Source organism: Pecten maximus, chromosome 16 (assembly GCF_902652985.1).
Source record: "Pecten maximus chromosome 16, xPecMax1.1, whole genome shotgun sequence".
NCBI classification, from domain to species: Eukaryota; Metazoa; Mollusca; class Bivalvia; order Pectinida; family Pectinidae; genus Pecten; species Pecten maximus.
This window is the reverse complement of record NC_047030.1, coordinates 20,027,103-20,038,583: the sequence shown is the minus strand read 5'-3', so window position 1 is coordinate 20,038,583 and position 11,481 is coordinate 20,027,103. Positions and strand designations below refer to the sequence as shown.

The window sequence follows — 11,481 nt, the reverse complement described above, 5'->3', positions numbered from 1 at the left end:
CACTTTATCACTAGCCCTCCACCTCTGGGTTAGCTAGTTCGAAACCTATGTGGGGGAGTTAACTGGTACTGACTGTAGGCTGGTAGTGTTTCTCCCGGTACTCCCGCTTTCCTCCACCTCTAAACCTGGGACGTCCTTAAATGACCTTGGCTGTTAATAGGACGTTAAACCAAATACACCAAGTTTGTTGATATTATATTTATAGAAAAAGTATAGAAAAGTTTGAACAGTTATCCTGCAGAAGAAAAGGGAAGCTGACAATCAGGCCGGTATGTGCTGTTGTAGTTGTGTCTTTGGGCAAGACCACTTTACCCTTATTGATCTGGATGATTTTTTACCTGAAATGATGCATGACATTTTTAAAACTTAGAATACTGCAAGTGCATTTGTTCCTGAGCTGAACTTAGTTTGTTTGTCTGCTGGTTTTATCACCACACATATGGTTCAGTCATGCAAGATCATTTTGAGACTTGGTCTCCTTGTAGTAGTTGGTGACTACCTCATTGAACAACACAGTAGAACCCTGATTTTGAAATCATATTATATAATATGCATGACATTTTTTAATCTTTGATTGCATGTCACTATTTATGGATTAGAATACTGCGAGTACATCTGTTACTAAGCTGAACATAGGTTTGTTTGCTTGTTTGTTTTATCACCACGGTTCAGTCAGAATCATTTTGAGGCTGGGTCTCCTTGTAGTAGTTGGTGACTACCTCATTAACAACAGACAAAAGGCCCTGAACTTATGCTTGGATAGATGCCAATATTGATGTCTCATAATCAATTAAAGTGTCATATTCTAGAAAACTGTAGAATTTTGAGAATAATTATTATATAGGAGGTACCAGTAATATATCACTGTATCGGAGGTATATATTGGTATAAGAGGTGACTACCTCATTGAACAACACACCAGAGACCCTGAGCTTATGCTTGGATAGATGCGAATTGATGTCTCATCATAAATTAAAGTGTCATATTCCAAAAAACTGTAGAATGTGTGAGAATTATTGCACTGGTAACCTCCATAACTTTCAATTTCCTCAGGCCAGTATGAATTTTTAAACTTAGATAAATGTCGCGTGTGTCAATTAAGTGCAAATGAGGAAATTCAGTGGAAGTGAGGAAAATCGGTGCTAGTGAAGGTATTAATGCTAAAGGAAGGGAATTTATTTGTATTTATCTGTCTTTCATGCTCAAATAGAGTTATCGCCCCTCACTACACTTCATTCTTTCTGTGACACTCCTTTAGGTGTCACCCCACTAGTAAGCACAGTCAAGAATAATCAGAGTATCTTGGAATGCAGAGAACGACTTCCACATTTGGGAAGTTTGATAGTATATAGTAAAACAAAAAGATTTCTAAAGCATTTGAATGAACGGTACAGGAAATATAAGCACATTTCAATGCAAATTTATAGTAAGATTCAGGAAGATACAGTTAGGTACAGTGAGTCAAAAATAAACTGCACCATACAACTTTTTTCATCTTTCGAGGGCTCGCTAATGATGCAAAGGGTCTAAAGTATGGTGTTCCGTTAGGGCCAAATTTCCAATACTAGTATCGCTCCCTCGCTCCTTCGACCTAAACGCAAAGGAGTGAGGGGGAGAGATGGCGAAGGAGCGAAGAAGCGTCGGAGAATAGGAGCGAAGAAGCGTCGGAGCATAGGAGCGAAGAAGCGAAAGAGCGAAAATACGATGGCAGAGGAGCGAAAACATGATGGCGAAGGAGCGATAAATCTTCTATCCTTCGCTCCTTCGCTCCTTCACCGTCGTGTTTTCCCTCCTTCGCCATCGCGTTTTCGCTCCTTTGCTCGTTCGCGTTTAGGTCGAAGGAGCGAAGGAGCGAAGGAGCGATATTGAAAATTTTGCCCTAACGGAACACCATACTAAAGTGATATACATATGTACTTAGAAGACGAATGATGAATCCCAAAAAAAGGTCGACAGAAATATCAACATCAAGATGAGGAAATAAGATAGTTTCATAAATCAATACATTCCATCATATTCAACATTGCAAAAACAAACAGTAAGTATATGTATTTAGAACGTGACAAGCAGGTGACATAAACTTCAGGGACGGAAAAAAACAATTCATAGGTGGAATATGATTGATAAAAAAAATTTGATTTTTTGATTTTTGTTTTATTGATTTATTTATTTTGCCTTCGATCTCTGAAGAAATGAGACAAACAAAGGAAACTTCACAACATGTTGATAATCCATGGCAGCAACTGACATACCCATGTAACAATAAAATAACTTTAGTATAGATTATTTATTATCATAAACATATCGATAAGGTGTTTACAACTTGGCAAATACACCATTATACCGAACGGATTTAACTATTAGGTTTAAAGCACCACTTACGCTTGCCTTATCTTCAGGATTTCAGCACGAATAATTAGATACAACTGTGTAATACAGTATTACTCATCTTAGTCATCTTCCACATGAAAAGGATAGATCACTTGATTGTAGGTATTATTTCAAAATGCATTTCTACCCATCCCCAATTTGAAATAAAATTTGTATAATGATCTTGACCTTCAATCATTTTAGGCAAGCTATGTAACATCGAACACAGTGAAAAAGTCCAATGTATAGCGCAACACTGCAAATCGTGTTTTGCTTAAAGCTAAAGAAAATTATTTAACCGTCACTCTTGCAGGAAAATGTACCGCGCTCATCATGCAATACCAAAGCGTTTTACTTATGGTTGTTTACATATTGGACGGTTTCAGCCTTGGTCTTATTGGACGATTTCAGCCTTGATCATATTTAACACTTTCAACCTTGTCCAATATGAAATATATATATTATATATATGTATAATATTGGGCGGTTTCAGTCGTGGTCATATTTGGCGGCTTCAGCCGTTATTGTACTGAACGAGTTCAGCCTTTTTTTAAATATTGGACGGTTTCAGCCTTGATCGTATTGAGCGATTTCAGCATTGGTCATATATTTGACGATTTCAGCTTTTTATATTGGACGGTCTAAGCCTTAGTCAAATTGGACGGTATCAACCTTAATCATTTTGTACGGATTCAGCCTTGATCATATTGAATGGTTTCAACCTAAATGATATTATACGATTTCAGCCTTGGTCATATTGGACGATTTCAGCCTTGGTCATATTGGACGATTTCAGCCTTGGTCATATTGGACGATTTCAGCCTAGGTTATATTGGACGGTTTCAGCCTTGGTCATATTGGACGATTTCAGCCTAGGTTATATTGGACGATTTCAGCCTAGGTCATATTGGACGATTTCAGCCTAGGTCATCTTGAACGATTTCAGCCTAGGTCATATTGGACGATTTCAGCCTAGGTCATATTGGACGGTTTCAGCCTAGGTCATATTGGACGGTTTCAGCCTAGGTCATATTGGACGATTTCAGCCTAGGTTATATTGGACGGTTTCAGCCTAGGTCATATTGGACGGTTTCAGCCTAGGTCATATTGGACGGTTTCAGCCTAGGTCATATTGGACGGTTTCAGTTTTGATATCATTGGACTGTTTCGACATGGATACTATTATTAAATTCAAATGATTCCGTTTCAGATAAAAATGCAAAGCAGACATAGATGTGTTAAATGGTACATTACCTCCATGATGTAACGAAAATCAAAGGAATACAAATGCAATAAAATACGTAAAAGTACAAAGTCATAGTAAATAAATAACAAACTAATCTCGACTTGTGTACTGCTTGTTACCAAGTTGTACATAGATTATGAACAGTAATATTGACGAAAAAGATTTTTCGATCAGTTAACAATCTCGTATAAAATACACCCCACTGAACATATATTATAGTGTAGACGAAAAGACACTGGTTGATATATTCCAAAGTCTATTCACGAGCATACATACCAAACGGAAGTTTCATAATGACAAAATATTAATTCCATAACATAAATCTCAATTGAAATTAAACATTGATAGTAAATGGACTGTAACCGTTTCATGTCAGTTCCTATCAGTATGACTCTAGCAGTTTTAGAACTATTTATTAAAAGTCTTGGCTTCTTCCATCATCTGATATCCACGGTTGATTGCACTACGCTAGGCTCCACTTATATAGAGAGTAGCGAAGTGCAATTAACACTTGATATCCGACTATGAGCTTTTTCCCGCCTATCATATAACCGCTAGCCTGTAGCAGATAGGGTAGTTAGATATATTTGTATATTGGAAACTTCCTTGCATATAGTGTTTTGTTTAGCCAAAGGAAGGTCAAACAACTGCCACATTACAGCTAGCCTGTAGCAGATTAGAGACTACTAATATTCAGTATTCAGTATTGTTTGAAGCTAAGGGACAGTCAAACATCTATCTAGTTTATGCCTTTAGCAGATTGGTTAGTAACTGTTATAGATATTTTGAAACAACGGCTGATTCGATGAATGTTGAAGGAAAATAGTAAATTGTCGATCCTCACCGATAATGCACCGATCTCATCACACAAGGCCTAAGTATATTGCTGCGTTCGGCTCACCTCGGCAGATTCCGGTACCCTAGATGTGGGAATCTGCCGAGGTGAGCCGAATGTATATTACTGCTGCTTTGGTCATTTGTCTGATGAAGGTTATAGTGAGGTCACCGAAATATCACCTTAAAATCCTAAACTTATTGTAATATAACAAAGTCTATTACTGGTCATTTGTCTGATGAATGTGAGAGTGAAGTAACCGAAATATCAATGTCAAATCATAAACTGGTTGTGGTATATACCAAAGTCTATTACTGGTCATTTGTCTGATGATGGTTAGAGTGAGGTCACCGAAACACCACGGTCAAATCCTAAACCGATTGTATTATAACAAAGTCTATTACTGGTCATTTGTCTGATGAAGGTGACAGTGTGGTCACCTAAATATCACTGTCAACTCATAAACTGATTGCAATTTAACAAATTATATTACTGGTCATTTGTCTGATGAAGGTGACAGTGTAGTCATCGAAATGTCACTGTCAAATCATAAACTGATTAGAATATAACAAATCATATTACTGGTCGTTTGCCTATGGAGGTGACAGTAGTACTATTGACACCGAAACGTTACGCTCAAACCAAACATTGGTTGTTATATACCAAGGTGTATGCACGTTCATACTAACCATCCTGAAAAACAAGCTTCATTATTTAGAAAATATTAATTTCATAAACAAACATATCAATATCTTATCTCATATATATTACCATTTAAATGGTAAATAAACTGTTACCGATGCATGTTCGTTCTGATCAGTGAGACGGTACTTGTGCTATGCAATATATAGCTTCATGTAAATATTCTGAAACCCCTCCCCTCAATATATAAATCACACACCGTCGCTGTCAGATGTCATAATGCTACGAACTTTGACTTGTTAACAAGCTAGCAAATACGAAGATACACAAAGGGAACATGAGGACTCTGTTGATAATTGGTCTAACTTTGATAGGTAAGGAACTAACTCCCATATAACGTTTTAGTATTGAATCTATTCACTGAACACATAAACGTCATGTAAATGTGTGTGTTTTACCGTGCTCTTATGTTGTATGATTAAGAACGATAAACGTCAAACTGATGATGTTCATTTTCCAATATGTTCATTAGCCCAATGATTTTGAAGAAAATGGTCGAGAAAATATAAATATATCAGGTAAACTCTAACAAAAGAGCGTTTAATAACAAGCAATCGATCATTTGGTTTTGCATATCAAATTATCACTTAGAAAAATGTCTAGGACCTTAGTATATTAAAACCCCTAGCTCATCATGTAATTATATATATATTTTTATCCCTGACGTCACAAGTAATGGCGAACAAAGCAGCAGAAGCTGGCACGGGAAAACTTCTTGATCCGAAGGAGCCACCAGCCGGATCTAATTCGTCTGTTTCATCCCAAGAAAACTCTTCTGTGACCTACACTAGTAAGTACCTATCTCAAACACCTGTCTACGTAAATTGTGTTTATTAATAGTAGAAAGTGCAGCAATGAAGTCGATCATGTTTGATAAAGTCCGTTTGGATCATCGAGTTAATAATTAAATAAATGATTAAATCAACGAAATTTGACATGAAAACTAATTGAAAACGAATTAGAAGGCTGCTCCCTCATTAGGTGAGTTAAGCCCAAAAATGTATGTCACAAGAAAAATAATGAACAAAATCTGTCAATAATGTTAAATTTTATTTGTTTGATTCCAAATTGATCATGTAGAGAAAGATGGCGTATATTTTGAGTAAAAGATCACGGGGATCAAATCAGCTAAAATCTTATATTGGGCTTGTAGCAGGCTGGGGTGAACGGCTACAAGGTTTGTTCAAACGAATGAAATCATGATGATGTGATTTGTTTTAAAATGATGAACATAGTTCGATTTAAAATTCCCGAAGTATGTACTTCAACAATAGAAAATCTGTCTTTTGAGAATAACTTGTTAACATACACGTGAGACATGTTCAATATTAAGGTTTATACGGAATACATTTGACATATTCAATATTGATTTTAGTACGGAACATGTGAGACATATTCAATGTTTAGTTTTAATGGGACACGCAAGAAATAATTCAATGTTTGGATTATTCTGGAGCTAATGGGACATATTCAATGTTTTCGTGTTTATTGAACAGAAGAGACATATCCAATGTTTAGTTTTTACGGGACACGTAAGAGATAATTCAACGTTTTAGGTTTTATGGAACAGATGAGACATATTCAATGTTTAGGTTTTTTTGACCAGGTGGGACATATTCAATATGTATGTTTTGAAGCAACAGATGGGCCATATTCAATGTTTATGTTTTTATGGAATTCAATGTTTAATGTGAAGCATATTGTGTATAGAGTTTTACTGAAATGCGAGAAATCTGCATTGTGAATGTTTTAGTTGTTTTTTACAATAAAATGAGACATCTTAGATTTTCACAAAACATATGAATATAATATTCCCCTTCCTTGAGGATATAATAGAAATCTCTCCGACCATGTGGGTGATATTCTTGGTTACCTAAACCTAGACCCTCGGTTTATACAACTGAGAATATTAACTTTCGGTTTAGATTTCTCTGTTACATCATCAAGGCAGACCAATGAATTTTACATACCCTGTTATGATAAACATAATATGTTCAAGACAGGTTGAGAAACATACCATGAAGGCTGAGCTGCCCTTGTCTCACTACAAAAGGATGAATATATATATTGTTTCTGCTATTTTGTTTCTCCTAACTTGGATGCTGCATTAAGACAAAACAATGTGTATCTGACATGTTCAAATTGTCGATGTCACGTCATTGTATTTTTGCTCTGACGTCAGAAATATTCCTATCCAACACCTTATCCTCAGGATCCGCAATATTTCAAAGAAAACGCAGGGGGCTAAGTTTCTCAATACTGATTAGTATATCATTTTTATGATTTGCTCTCGACTTGATGTGGAGTAATGCATTCGTTTTAACGTCAGTGTTCTCTGTTTTAAGGTGGACCGCTGCTAGTGACAGTTCTAGGCCTTGTGCCTTACATGTTGGTGTTCGGAAAACGCCTTTTGTAACCTGGCTGTGACCACATCTGGCATTCTGAAAGCAGTCCCACAATTATATCAATTCTGCTTTACATCAACAAATATTAGTGATGAATTGGTTCAGGGTTCGACCCTAACATTTTCATACTAAGCTGATTATCATTTTTAAGGGTTTAAATTTCGAAGAATTATAATGAAGGTATGTTGTATATGAACAAATATGCCGAATATTTCATGAATAGTTCAAAGCAATGACAAGAGATATGTTTTTAACTTGACTATGTACTTCATGGATATACGAATTCAGAAGATGTTTTTCAATAAACGCAATGATCATATCAAACATTAAATATACACCAGCACTTATTTCAATATTAGTTGTATTCCTACTTTTCATTTTTTGTTTTCTCTATACAATTTACATTGTACGAAGTTTTCCATTGGATAATTAGATGTAAATACAATCATTAAATTTAGATCAACAATATGATGAATGCTAAAGTCATTGCAACGGAACTTTGATGTGACTGCACAATTAAATGAATTAATGTGTTTAACACGGGGCAATAAAACGTTGAACTTAACTAAGATAGTTTTATTATGATTTTTGTCAACAAAATTACCATTTGATCACGGCACATATCAATGCTCATACTAAGTATTAGATCATAAATCACCAAAAATCAAATAAATTGATTATTTAATACATTGTATATAGAATGGACTCTTTTGGAAAACAGTCCTGTGATTAAAATTTGGTATTTAAATGGTAAATACGCTAAAAGCATCTTTCATGTTAAAATTTTAAAACAAATTTTTTATAATTAATTTTCAAATTATGCAAATCTGCATTTAAATAGTTAGTTCTCAAAAACTTATTACCATTCTTAACATTAAATACCAGCTGATAATTATATACAGCCTTTGTTGAGATGCACCACGAGCATATTCCTGAACGCTGTATCTTTTGTTTTCTCTGTAAATGCTAGGCCAGACATAGTAGCAAGAATTAGACCAAACACGTGTGATTAAATCTTCTTTGAAATCCAAAATGAAAATTATGAACTTTATTAATAACCTGGGCTATTAAACCTTTCCCCTTTCAACCAAGATTTTGATATTTTTTCGACCTAATTTCAGTTTCCTTCGTCGCCTTCTAGGTATAAACTGTTAAGGAATTACAGGGTTATTCCACCTTTCAACTAACCCAAATTTTTGATATTTTCGACCTATTTTAGCTTCTTCCATCTCCGGCTATGCATCAAGGACTCACACAACTAAATAGTTTATTATACGTTATTACTAGTGACCACATCCCTTCATTCGCTCGTTCGAAATTCAAATAATGTGAAATTTATATCAAAATTAAAATTTGAAGTTTTTTTTTTTAAATCGGATAAATGTTGTATGGGTTTAATGGCATATAAGAACACATGACTCCTCTAAAGACAGTAAACCTGATATTTTCAGTGAACTGGACAACCCTCACCTGGGGAATTACCAACTTTTTACCTGTATATTTATGATTTTCCAAATCTCAAGACCCTAGTCTTTATTCTCTTATATAGAAAGTACCCATTTCATATGTTATTTACTCAGGAAAACAGCTACAAACCTAAGGACCACATTTTCCTCAGGGACTTGGTTCAGGGGAAACACCAGCTGGTTGGCTGATTTAGTTGTGTGAGTCCTCAACACGTTAGGCATTCTAATTAGCATCACCGGCAAATTTTAGACAGAAGAAACAGCTCTACTATTTCTGATGTCGAGCTGATTTTGTAATTTTCTGTGTGTCTTAAGTACAAACATGCAATTGTGCTTCTGAAATCGTGGTCATATTCCAAACCGGAAGAATGCATTCAGATTGAGTGTGTTTTACGATCCTGAATTTGTAGATAGACAAAAGGGCGCTTTATGTTTGCTGAGACATCGCGTTTTGATGTAATGCAGATCTTTATTTACTTTTATTTTGCACAAGGTCACACAGGTTCACTTGATTTATCATCAAATAGTTGCATCAGAAAGTAATTGTTTCCAAAACACGCTGAAATGTTTTGGTTTTTACCTTGCGAACCAGATGCTGCAACCTAACGTTTGCTTGTGTTATATATTGTGTCTATTACTATTAAAACACAAAGACAATTTCAAAGCACGATACGGCAACATAAGAAGACTAGAAGCATGGTAGGAGAAAGATTCTTAAGACAGCAAATTTATACTTTTCTCAACTTTCCTGGCCTGGCGGTAGGAGAAAGACTCAAAGAAAGCAAATTTACCTCTTTTTAACAGCTTCTTTGACTTGGGTAAGGAAAAAGACTCTCAAGACAGGAAATTTACTTTTTTTGCTTCAAGCTGTTTGCCGAATGCTTACTAAAAAGACTCTTAAGACAGCAAATTTCCTCTTTTCTCCGCATTCTTTGCCTTGCGGTAGGTAAAATTGAGTTCTTTCTAGAGAAAATACATTGTATATAGACATAAGAACAAAACAAAACATAAAACAAAGGACAGAATGTCAGGAAACAAGGAAAATATTTAATAAAAATACGGATTTGTAGATTCAGTTGCTGCTTGTGTAAAATAGGTGTTTATGATTTATATCTGGTCAACAGAGATGTGATTTGAAAATGCATTCTAACGTCCGTTAAAGCTCAAAGTTGATGCTTGAGAAATTTCCGGTGTTGTCCTATTTCTTTGACTGTCAGCAGTGGCCTGAAACGAACAAATAGACCATGGTTAAAACGACTACATACTCATTTTTATCTAAGTAATATATTCTTAATACAAAACCTCGAAATAATTACGCCAGAATAATTTGATCTTGCCTGTGACAAGCCTATATGCTCGTTAGCTTGAAATGTTTTTGTTATCAGATCATAACGTAAGAAAATATTGTCCCCGTTTGTAACGTCGCTTCTGATTGCCTGATACAAAACCAATTGCTTAGCAGTTTATTCAGAATTTAACAATGAAATGGTAGGTATTTAATGCTTAACTCTAAACATCAATCAACAATACTTACCTTTAAGATTGTTCTGAGATATATATTTATTTACCATAATGAACAAGTAAGCAACTGTTAAATTACCTATCATCACTGCACAACATTCCTAGAATTTTAAATGATTTTATATAGTATTCTATGCAACGAGCTTTTGAAGTTTTTGCTAATGCTAGTTATAAAACAGAAACAGCGATTTTTGTGCCATTGACAATTTAAACCGTAACGTCATTGTCCCTATTATGATGTCACAATCGTTTCTTATTTCAAAAACGCTCCTGGGTACATATGCAAACATAAAACATGCGCATCGGACAAGTTATGTGATAAAAACATCGTCCGTGATGTTAAAAATAGTTAATGACTTATTTCAATCAAACGAAGAATTAGCTTATTCTTAATACATGCATTTTAATATATACGTCATTTGAGATCAGACTCCACCTTCTTCAAAGTTAGTTACCAGTGTATCGCCGCAAATTAAACGGTCAACAAATAACAGCTAGGAAACCTAATCTACTACCTAAACAACACACATGGCAACTAATATAGTACACAAACAATACACAGGGACAACTAATATAGTACACATACAACACAAATGGACAACTAATATAGTACACAAACAATACACAGGGACAACTAATATAGTACAAATCCAACACACATGGACAACTAATATAGTACACAAACAACACACAGTGACAACTAATATAGTACACAAACAACTAATATAGTACACATACAACACACATGGACAACTAATATAGTACACAAACAGCACACATGGACAACTAATATAGTACACAAACAGCACACATGGACAACTAATATAGTACATAAACAACACACATGGACAACTAATATAGTACACATACAACACACATGGACAACTAATATAGTACACAAACAACACACATGGACAACTAATATAGTACACACCC

General features: G+C 35.0%; 1 protein-coding gene across 2 annotated transcripts in view; it reads right to left on the bottom strand.

Annotated features, from left to right (window-relative positions):
* Positions 1–10,046: 10,046 nt before the first annotated feature.
* The window catches only part of LOC117345240, a 68,651-nt gene continuing 67,216 nt past the window's right edge, over positions 10,047–11,481 (bottom strand). For both annotated transcript variants that reach the window (XM_033908275.1, XM_033908269.1), the window contains exon 5: positions 10,047–10,248. In XM_033908275.1, coding sequence (XP_033764166.1) covers positions 10,188–10,248 — 61 coding nt within the window. In that variant the 3' untranslated portion in view covers positions 10,047–10,187. The remainder of the gene's footprint in view (positions 10,249–11,481) is intronic.